The sequence below is a fragment of the Galendromus occidentalis genome, unplaced genomic scaffold (genome assembly GCF_000255335.2).
Source record: "Galendromus occidentalis unplaced genomic scaffold, Mocc_1.1 scf7180000077153, whole genome shotgun sequence".
NCBI classification, from domain to species: Eukaryota; Metazoa; Arthropoda; class Arachnida; order Mesostigmata; family Phytoseiidae; genus Galendromus; species Galendromus occidentalis.
The window spans coordinates 103,708-114,948 of NW_003805141.1; the positions used below are offsets into that span (position 1 = coordinate 103,708).

The following is an 11,241-nucleotide window of genomic DNA, read 5'->3' on the forward strand; positions in this document are numbered from 1 at the left end:
GCGATGAATAACTTCGCGACGGGGAGAGGTTCAGCGCCGATTCTGGAGTGAGCTGAGGCGCAGCAACCCGGAAAGATGTCCCGTCGCTTCGAGTTTCAGCTGAATGACAGCCGCCCCACACGGGTTTCCCTCTCGAAGGAGGTCTTGCTCGTCGTCGCATACGATGCCCATCCCAAGGGTGGCGAGAGAGAGAGATGTATCGACGCTAGGATCTCCACCCGCGACCTCACGCTGCACGTGGATTCCCTTTCTGTATCGGGAAGTGCCGCTCCTCTATGGATGCTGTTGTCCCTCTCAAAAATCGATCGTCTGGATTCTCGATCGGGAAGGCAAGGGTCGTGCTCCCGTAATTCTTATTGGCGGGGCTCAAGGAGCCTTAGATGCTTACGATGGCGACTATTACCATCTCTCCTTGAAACATCGGAAAGGATTTGCGCGAATGGCAATGCAGTTCGGATCCGTATTCATGTCCTTCGATTCAAGCCTGGTCTATGTCATCGAGGCTAGTGATCAGGAATCAGGTCCTGATCCTTTCATGAATTGGGGGCGAGACTTTGGCCCTGTTCATGCCCCGGGGAAATCGCCATTCTCACCCTGGTTGAGAGCCCTCGCGGCACGAAGTTCCGTAAGATTTATTTTATTGTTCACTCAAATGCGCGGACCATCACTCACGACGAGCCATGAGTGGCAGACGGTGATCGCCCATTGTCGACGGACCGTGATCGTCTACGGACGAAGTTCCAGGGTACCGCCGAAAACCTTCCGATCGCTCGGGGCTCGACAATCCTTCAGACGAAAATTCTTTCTTCCTCCAAAAAGGTAGGACGACAGCATTGTTCGGAAGCACTCTGAGAACATGGAATTTACAGAGGGAGCTAAACACTTCGATCCCCAGCAGATTCACATGCGTAAGTTGGAGCGAGCTCGATCCATCACTTCTTTCTTGATCTTGGGGTACTCAGGATACAAGGCGAGGACTTGATGACAAACTGAGATTGCGTCGACGAAGCGCTTGCCTTTCAGGTAATTGAAAGCCAGCTTGTAACCTGGAAAGGCATGGAAAGATAAGGATTGTGTTCTCTATCCCTTACCCTATTCACGAGAATTGGACAGGCTCTAGTTCTCACCGATAGTGGGTTTATGGGTGAGCTTCCATGCAGATTCGTAGCAGTTAGCTGCGTCTCGATAGCTCTGCTCTTTCTCCATGATGTAACCCATATATTCGTAGGCTCGGGTGCAGCTCTGAAATCCGAGACAAGCCCAGTCGGCGGATTCTACGAATCAGTGTTCGCGAGGAACGAGATTTGATTGGACGGTCTGCGTCGATTGAGTTCATTCATACCCGATTGTACTGGAGGACCCGTTTGATCAGGTCGCTAGCGTAGTCGTATTTCCCTGAATGAATGTAGACGTCGGCCAGGAGAAGCCAGGCTTTCTCGAGGTATTCCGCATCTCCGAAATTCCACACAGATTTTATGACTCGTTTCAAGTGGTTGCGAGCTTTCGGGACTTGTTTGAGTATCATATGAGCTGTAGAGATCCCAAGGATAGCCCCGACGTGCTCGCGCTGCAATGAGGTCAGAAGTTCCTTTTGGAAAAGAGGTGATCGGCGCGGCGCCCTCGTGGCTTCGAACAGGGTATCAGAGCAGAAGCGTGCAGAAACGAGCAGAATATCTCTTGGGCTAGCTCAAACTCACGTATTTCTCGTCTGATGAGATTTGCAAGAAATCGTTGAGAGCGATTTCCGCATCTTGTTTGTTCTTCTTCGCCAGCAGTACGAAGTTGGACATGATCTGCAGGTCAAGGTCCGACGGCGGCACTTTGGTCCGCAGCTCGGCGAGAAGAGTTTCCGCGGTTTCTATGATGCTCTGGATCTCTCTGGGAATAGATTGTTTCATCGTGCATCATAAATGAATGCACTCGCTCCTGCGGGAAGAACAGCCTGAAGATGAATCTGGCTACGTTTGTATCCACTCACTCGGGTGAGGAAGAGCTGTCGAAGGTCTCTGAGCCCAGAGTGTTATTGTCAGGATTGCAGCATATTTCGATCATATGATACGTTGCGATGACTCCCCATTCAAGATCTCCTCGAGCTTGGTTGAAGTTTTTCATCGCCGCTTGAGTGTTCTCTGGAAAGTCGATCGTCGGTCGAGGACTCACTCCCGGATATAGGGCTCCAGCCGAACCAATGTCCAGTGATTCAGCACGCAGTCTCTCGCTTCGCCTGACCTCAGACACATTTCATGAATTATGGCACCGGAATCGTTATCGGTGCATTCGATCCACTCACCGGTGTACCAGTCGTACAGACCCCTGCAGTAATAGAATCCTGCGGCAGGAACGGTCGGAGGACTATCGAGGAACGGTTTGCATTTGTCTAGACATCCGAGCCGCCTGCAAGCATCGGTTGTTGTCGAAACCTTTCCGTCGATCACGAAACTCCAAAATTCACTCCCCGATGTTGGTGAGAATCGTTATCCGGGGAATTCCCCCCTTTGGAGCTCACCTGCACGCCTCGATTAGCCTCGCCAACGCGGGATAGTATTCCGGTTTTCTCAGGAGCAATTTTTCAAAGTGGATGAGCGAGTTCTCCAGATCGGTCTTCCGGAACATGATGTCGGCCATCATCTGGAATTCGGTTCTTTCCATTCATTTGCGAATCGAGGACAAGCATGATTCAGAGCTTCCATGGAGAAAGATGCGCCTCACAAGGGACATCACCATAAGAGGGAAAACTCACGAGCGTGGCATTATCATTGTCTTTGTCGATTTTCAGTATCTGATTGCAATACTGACGCGCCTGCTCCAAATTGTTCGACGCCATTTCGGCTTTTGCTACTGCTGATAGCGACTGGAATAGAGCGGGGCAAAGTTCACGCACCGTGCCAAAGTCTGGGAATACCTATGTATGTAGTTCGAGTGGGAAGTAGGGACTCTTGATGATTATTATTAAACCTAAGCGACGAGTGATGAATCTTCGAGACTTACATGCAGGTTCGTCTGGTCGTAATGAAGAGCTTGGCGTAGGAACTTCAGAGCCTGCTGATAGTCCTTCTTGCTCTCGGCATGCGCCGCAAGTCGCGAACAGATATGCAGAGCCTGAGTTAGCTGCTCTTGTACGGAGTCGGGCGCTTCCAGATGGACGCGCATCATCACCTGCGGAATTCTCAGCTTTGAAAATCGGGGAGATCGACTGAATCTAGTGGACCCGCTATATGCCGATGTTCCTCGTACCCGGCTCTGGATGTCGTATGCTTTCTGATAAGCCCGGATCGAAGCATCGTTGCCCTTCGCTGGATTGGCATGGTAGTTTTTGGCGAGCAGAACCGTGAATTTCGACTCCCATTGCAGCGATTGGAGATCTGATTGCTGCTTGAGGGGCTCAAAAGTTGCGTTGATGACATCCTCGCTCTCTTTGAACCTAGGTTGCGAAATTCCTATCAATGATCCCTTTGTCGCATGGCTCTCTACGAACGTCGCCATACGGGTGGCATGGGGTTCTGTGCATGAGGAGACCGTGCGATGGAAAGGAGAAGCTTGCTGACTCGATCCTTGATAGAAAACTCTGAAACCTCACCTTTGAAGTCGCAGGAGGAGATGAGCCAGATCGTATCTGAGTAGAGATTCCCCACCGGTCTTTATGGCAGCCTTGTAGAAGGTTATGGCCTTGTCGTAGAAATGGGTTCTCACCAGGAGTTGACCCATTTTCCTACCCACGTTGTAATCTCTCGGGTTTTTCTTCAGTGCGTTCTCGTAGGCTTCGATAGCTCCTTCGTGGTCATGGATCTTCATCAAGGCGTCTCCCAGCATGAGGAAGCAGTCGGCCGTTTGATTCATCTTGGCGATATCCCTGAGAAAATACTCTACTGAGTGAGGACGGAGGCGTCCCCTCTCAGTAAAATTCCAGTGCGCCACCACCGGGGAGCGCGTGAGCAGAGTTCCCGATGTCTAAACTCACCGGTAGCACGTGACGTACAACTTGGTGTCCTTCCGGTATTGGAGATATATGTTCGCCATGCGCTCGCGAGCATCCAAGTAATAGCTCTCTTCTGGTCCTATGGCCTGCAGCAGGGCCAGGGCCTGATCCACGTTGCCCCGGCTGAGAGCCAGTTCCGTTCCAGCGATGCTGACCTGGGGAGAATGCATCGTCCGTTTCCATTCCTCATCAACAAAATGCCAGCGCTCTCGAGACGGTGCTCTGTTCTCGGTTCTATGCAGGACAGAATATACACAAATATTTCTTGAACTCATAATACGGACGGATGATTATCATGTTCCATCGCTGGGCTCACCTTGATCTCTTCCGGAGTACCCTTGAAATGAGCGAGAGCTTCACCCATAATATCTTCCGCTTTCTTCTGGTCACCAAGGAGCCGGTAGCTGTCGGAAAGTTCGAGGAACAGATTCATTCGATCGTTGGTGTTCAAGGTAGCCTTCGCGGATCCCCCGCTGAGCCCAGCAAGGTCCATGGCAGTTTTCAGGCAGGACAAAGCTTCTTGATTCTCATCGAGCTTGCGATGCACCTTGGCCTTTATGAGGTGAAACAATGGCTTGTCCCGGACCTGGTAGAAACAGAGTTCGATAGAGGCACGTGCTTCCGGCAATCAGACTTGAGGACGCCCATAGACGCTCCGCATTCCTTATATCGATCTTTAGAACTCGTAATTCGTACACCAACCTGGAAACTGTTCGACAGAGCCATTTCCAGCGTCTGTTGAGCAGATTGAACCGAATCCTGTTCCAGCTGAACCTGAGCTAGGAGGAGGTAGGTTTCCGTCGAGGTCTGCTGGTTGGCGAGTGTCACTTTATCGAGAAGAGCTGCAAGGATTTTTTCCTTGAGACTTCCTTTTGCCTTCACAGATTTGAATTGTACGTGATTCGGTATCGGCGGATATTTGCATCAATCGATGGGATCAACCTTGGGCAGAAGCTGGATCCCCTGATAGGTATTTGATTCTCGCCATGAGATAATTCGCATCAGTGATAGCCGGGCACATATGGAGAACCGGTTTCAGAGCCGCCTGGCATTTCTTCAGGATCTCAGGCACGGCTTGTCCGGGGCCTTTGATCGGGCGGTCGGACGCGTATTCCAAGTAGAGTCTTATCATCTGCACTACGAAGTCCGGATTCAGCGAGAGCAGATACTCCATACTCTTCGGTTGACCCTCTGTGGTTTGGTAGTGTTTTGTAACCGCTTGTTCGAGGAGTTGAATAGCTCGCTCCGGAGACTTGTGCTGCTTGCTGAGTAGCAAAGCGCTGATGTAGAGCATTTCCTGCAAGACGAAGAGCTGACATGGTTCGGCGACATGGGTCAGCCGATGAGCATACAGAGCTGCGTCGACGAATTAGCAAACGAAACGAGGGAATATCGGGTCGACATGTATGACGAAAAAACAGAGCGGAAACGCACCGGGGTCATTTGCGTTCTGTGCACTTCTTGAATCAAGTCGATCTGCTGCTCAGCGGCGTGGAGACCTTCGTCTCCTTGTGATTGAATTTGAACCAGGATACTAGTCAGGGTAGCTTCCATGTTCTGCCCGTCGGAGCGGAGGGCGGTGGCCAAATGTTTATCGGCATCCTGTTGCGAGGCAAGATTGGGGTTAGAAAACTGCTTGGCCTTCGAGGGGCCTCAATTCTTCGAGCAGGGAATCCTGGTAAAGGGACCGGCGAGTCTCGTCGGGAGCTCACCTTGAAGCGCTTCAGCATGACAAGCACCTTAGCAACCCCCGTTTCGAACGTCGAGTTCTTGGGGCTGAAGGAGGTGGCTTTCTCCATGAGTACCAAACACTGCTCCAGTATCTGTTGTTGTCGGCCGGACTGTGAAAAAAATGTGATTGATGCGCTTCTCAGCGTTTTTCGCAAGCCTGAGATGAGGCCAGAATGACGAAGATCGGAAACGTACGACAACGATAAATATCGAAGCGGTCTCGTAGTACAGCCACGAGTTGCGAGGTTCCACGATGTCGAGAGACGCCAGGACTTCCCGGATCTTGCGCTGTGCTTCTTTGACATTATTCATCTTGCAGAGCAGGTGCACAACTTGGAACCTTTGCGCCTGGACGCAATTCGTGTCCATCGACAGAGCTCTGGAAGATCAGTTTAGTGGTTTCGGGGAATGCTTGTCTGGAGTGAAAAAGATTTCTCCAATGAGCTCGAAACCGTCAGAAGCCGGTGCTCGGAACTTGCCTGTTGGAGGTGTCGACTACCTGTTCCCAGTCTCCCATTGCCATGTGCACTTTCATCTTTTCGAGGATCGATGGTAGATTACCTGGAAACAAGCAAGGACTTCTGTATCCATCTCTCCTACACCTTTTCGATTCTGACCCCGCGAACGGAAACAAGCAGGCTCACGAGGAAACCACGGATTACCTGGGAAAGAAACTACGCCTTGGTTGACAACATCCAGTGCTTTGTGTAGATCTCCCGCTCTTTTGAGGGCTTCTGCTTTTCCGAAAATAGCCTCGGGATTCCCGCTCCCGGAAGATTCGAAATACTGAGACACGTTCGTTTTAGCTTGCCGCAGGAGCTCCAGCCATCCCTTCAAAACAAGACCTGTGGAAAACGGCAGGGATCAAAGCATGTGATTCCTCATCCGAGCATTCAATTCCGAAGTGAGTGCAAGGTATCGCTTTTCTGCCTCGCCTTCCTTCGACGGCGGCGCAAGCTTCAGCATACGATCCACCAACTCTTTGGCGGTCTCGAGATCGCCAACGAGGTAATGGTATAAACCGGCATAGTAGAACAGTTTGTCGTTTCGGTCTTCGCGCAGATTTCGGATCGTCAACTCTAGATTGGCGGTCGCTTCAAAGTCTGTGAAGGGCGAGATTTTAGCAATGGGTCGCATGGTCCTCGAGTTGAAGATCTCATGTATGAATTCATGTAAGTCGAAAAGACAAATCGCATCCTCAACAGGCAGGACGGTGAAGCTCACCGACGTTATTGAAGCTCTGATGTGTTCTGAGAAGCGCGTAGCTCACTCCCAGAGCAAAATCCGCCTCATTCTTCAGTTCTTCGAGCTGACGGAGAGCCTCCTGTGATGAGCGAACACGTTTTTGAAACAAGAACAAAATGATGGAAGGCCCTCGATGAGAAAATATCTGATATGATGATATATATAGCCGGAAACGATCCGGCGATTACCGAAGCTACCTGGGGATTGTTCTGCAGTTGCAGGCATATGCTGTAGTAGAACCGGAATAGAGGCTTGCCGCTGAACCGCCTCATGGCTTGTGCGGAAAAATTTTGAGCTGTGTTCCATAGCTTTTCCCTGATGTAGTAGTCGATCTTTGCCTGGAAGCCCGGCGTTATTCCCGCACGACAAGTAGAAAAATCCAGCGGTTTTGGGAATGAATCCCTCGGATGCAGAGCCTGTGGCAGAGATCTTGTTCGCATGCGACTCGACATTGAGCGAGGGTATATCTTATCTGCCTACCTTTTGCAGCACTTCCGGGTCCCCCATAGCGGCAGTTTCCTTTTCTCGAATCTTGCCAGCGAAGCAAACGGTGTCACGGAGCACAATACACCGAGAGTCGCGTCGCCTTGGTAACCGATTGAGTACCGAGCTCGGGTCTCGAGGGGAGGCTCTCAACGCAGAAGAGATAATCTTCAGAAGCCTCAATCGTTCACGGATATCGTCCTTCCCCAGGAAATACCATCCGATATATCGACATGACTACCCCGATAAAGGCAACTGAGAGTCTTCATCAGCGGGCCCGTGCAAGTGATGACACTACCTTTCTCCGATAAGGCACCAAATATTTGGCCCCGTGAGGACTCCTGACGCTCTCTCGGTGATGCCTGACTTATCAATCTTCGTCCCCTAGCCTTCACGAGCAGCATTACTTGATCTGACAAACAAGTCGTTCGCGGGAACTACTGGGGTACAGCTCATTAGGTGTTCCGAGGGAGTTGATTCAGTGCTCACGGAAGAGGATGCGAGATCGTCGCGCGTTCAGACTGCTTCTTATATCCCTAGAGCTCGTAAAACCATAATAAGACAATCATACGAATACTTTCATTCAATCGCGACGAGAGTCATCAGCGAGGCTTCCTGAGCAGGAGCCTCTACTTCATTTTAGTCAGTGATAAAATAAAATTGAAGGACAGTCCTCTGCTCGCGGAGCGGAAATATGGAGCTCATCCGCGCGAATGGGAAGCTTACTCCTGAGCGTCGCGACGGAGGACTATCGGGCATATTTTGCTGAGAAGATCATCTGAAATTACTCTCCCCCGGAGAGTTTCGGTCATGAGATCCGACCGTAGAGCGAGCAAGATAATATCGGTGGAGGACTGTCTGTCTATACTTCCGCGGTCACTATTCCGATGATCGAGGGGATATTCAGAAATCGAGATAGGAGGTCCGCCTACGTACGAGAGATACGAGAAACACATGACGGCGTCGCTCCTGTTGCCTCGTGATTCAAGAATCGGTTGAGCGAAATGGAGGGACCACGCGGATCACGAATCTCGCGAGGATAGCCGATATGCAGGGCCTGGAGGTCTATGCATGGAAGGAGTCCACAAGCTCAATTATCATGCCGTGACTTCAGATATGTGTGGCATGACTAGATGCATGAAGATTAAGCATGCTTGCAGAACAGGAGGTCTATTGTCAACAATCATCTTGTTCTTCCAACAAAATTGAGCAAAATTCGCTCTCGAGTCTCGGACTCAAGACTCAACAGTCAGGGTGACGAACGCTCACGGTTGCAATGACCTAGCCGACTTCGTTGCATTTTGAGCTTTCGCAGCAGATGGCCATTCCGAGGGCAATATTCATTCATCGACTCGGCCCGTCGGCTCATCCTTTCTCGTCTGCCCTCGGCTGCCGCAGAGTCATGCTCGAGAAACCCAGTCCCTCCGTCCTGCGGGAATAGTTCGCGCCAAACCATTTGTGGATCCCGGAGTTTATTCCTCGAAATCTCGAGCGATTTGGCATCATTTAAAGCCTGCGAGAGAATGATTCCCACGATCTTCGCTACCTTCCAAGACTTCCAGACATCTGTGCATTTGGAGGTCTGAATTTCGCATCGGATTTTCTTCGGAAGTGCTGTGACGTCGTTCACCGCATCTCACTCCTGAATCCTAAAGCCTGGGCGTCAATTTCACAAGCAGCGGATTGAGATGCCCCAAGCATGAGGCTTGAGAGGAGTCGCTGATTTCCGAATGCAAAGTGAGGATCGTAGCTCCCATCGAGCCGAACGCGTGATCCGCTCCGTGTGCTTCGCAAAGAATTCTCTTGTTTTACTAGACGGCCCGTAGGGCCACGCTGAAATTCCTTTGAATTCCCGCTACCGGGATATCATTGTGACACTTGGTTTTTGCGCTGGACCACCCACCGGGCTGAGAATACGTCTGTGACTTGCATGCGAGTTGCGATGGTTCCGCAGATTGCGACGCGTGAAGCTCCCGGCGCGGCGTGTTGGACACATCGTCAAGTTTGCCCCTAAAAATTTTTGATGCTCCATTTATCGCCAAGCGGCATGCTCTTACATAAGTGATCCCGTGGACTGGAGAGCCTCAGCTGATTTCATTGAATGGGACGCACAGTGTCATATTTCCTGGACGAAAAATCTAGTCTCAGGGGATGGGTTACATTCGCAGTGAGTGAAGTTTTGAGCATCGGGATTTCCAAGAAACTTGGTAGGAAGCGGCGCCTACGGGTCCCGAACGGAGGAGAATCTATCCATCAATGTCCTCTTTCAGAAAGCCGCTATGAGCAGACAGCAGAATGAACCGCAGTCAGAGTCGTTCATCCCTTAGCGGAATACGTCCGCCAACGACAAGTCAATTGCCTCGACTAGCTGCCGTCAAGCGGCCCGCGCAAGATTATAGAGGCAGATGTCCTGTTGCCCAATTTCTTTGGATGAGCCGCGGCTGGATCATCCAATGTCCCTCCCGTGAGCTGGGATGACGGAAGCGCTTGATCGGGTCATCCGATTAGAAGCCCCTACGACCACGAACATAACGACTATTCACAATGACTACCGTACGGTAATCGACCGCGATTGTCAGGTCCTTTGAGCCCTATTCCGATTTTTCATCAAACTCCCGTTCCGGCGGACATGCTTTGTATAAACGTGATCCTATCCTAGATAATTTCTACCCCGACGTTCCCATACCTCTCCTGGCCGATCGCAATGGAGGGACGACGTTCACGTGACATGCACGAGATATCATTATGGAGGAGAGCGGCAGCAAATCTTTCCTACGAAGCTGCTATCGGCCAAGGATATCTCCAGCCGGTTCCTGACCTCTGGGTGAGCCGCCTTCTAGAAGATCTCGACTGTCTCGGGATTACTGTAGCGTGACCGACCAGATTTCACCACCGAGATTTTCAGAAGAATTCGGAAGCCTCCCTGCGATCATTGGACCGTACTCGCGGTTGGGAACGATCAGAACTTCCGCTATCGAAAGGTCGAGGCTATCTACCGTATCGTCATATAAGAAGTGCCCCTGACGTCCCGAGGATATGAGCTCCGTCTGACTGAGGCCGAGAAATCGCTCGGATAATCCCGTGTTTTCGCAACGAGACGTCGCTGCATGCATTCCGAAACGATCGTGACCACCGAATCCGAGCGTTCTAGCGTCTCATCCTGCCGTTTGCTTTTCAGTGACTCGCTCATTGGCATCAGCTCGTACACACAACGCATAAGACAATGCGTCATGTTCTGGAACGCATCGACCGCTCGATCAAGCGACCGTCATGCAGGAGCCTGAGTTTGGTCGAAGATGCTGCGATCCGGCATTATTGTTTCCGCGGTGATTCAACTTTCGTCCACAGAGCGCTTTCTCCAGAAGAGAATGACGTCAGGATCGGCATGAGTAAGCTTTGCTCAGGGGCCTATTTCGTGGAACTGTGTTCTTGCCCCGATGTGGAATAAAGCCAGAGATGGAAAAATCACGCATAATGCTTAAGGTCATGGCAAGCGTTCCCCGTACGACCAATATTCATGTTTGTCTTATTCTCCATCATTGGAGGTTTGTTTGTGCAGGAAGGACGCTACTTTTTCCAGCCCCACAATCGAGCACAAAAAGACGACCACATACACGTCATACGGTCTCGCGACAGAATTTCGTTCATGGTGAGAAGTCGAAACTGGCAAACACGGACCCTTATTTCCCGCATACCGAGGAGAGAAAGTCGATCATCCTAAATGTTGCTGACGGCACCAGATGTAAATCTTTACTCCGAATTGAATGAAGGCAAGCGCAGGGCAGCGGGGAAACGAATTCCTCCGA

General features: G+C 51.0%; 1 protein-coding gene across 1 annotated transcript; it reads right to left on the reverse strand.

Moving 5' to 3' along the window:
• Positions 1 to 900: 900 nt before the first annotated feature.
• On the reverse strand, positions 901 to 7,459 carry LOC108863630 (tetratricopeptide repeat protein 21B-like). The gene is made up of 24 exons (XM_029110898.1): positions 7,433 to 7,459; positions 7,150 to 7,290; positions 6,932 to 7,031; positions 6,643 to 6,810; positions 6,370 to 6,552; positions 6,187 to 6,268; positions 5,903 to 6,086; positions 5,689 to 5,817; positions 5,411 to 5,578; positions 4,919 to 5,273; positions 4,679 to 4,818; positions 4,293 to 4,562; positions 3,959 to 4,131; positions 3,578 to 3,850; positions 3,235 to 3,421; positions 2,989 to 3,156; positions 2,741 to 2,851; positions 2,507 to 2,628; positions 2,291 to 2,394; positions 1,979 to 2,129; positions 1,698 to 1,878; positions 1,343 to 1,567; positions 1,128 to 1,242; positions 901 to 1,046 (listed from the first exon to the last, which is right to left on the reverse strand). The coding sequence occupies exons 1-24, from the start codon at positions 7,457 to 7,459 to the stop codon at positions 901 to 903; spliced, it is 3,903 nt and encodes a 1,300-aa protein (XP_028966731.1).
• Between the last annotated feature and the right edge of the window lie 3,782 nt (positions 7,460 to 11,241).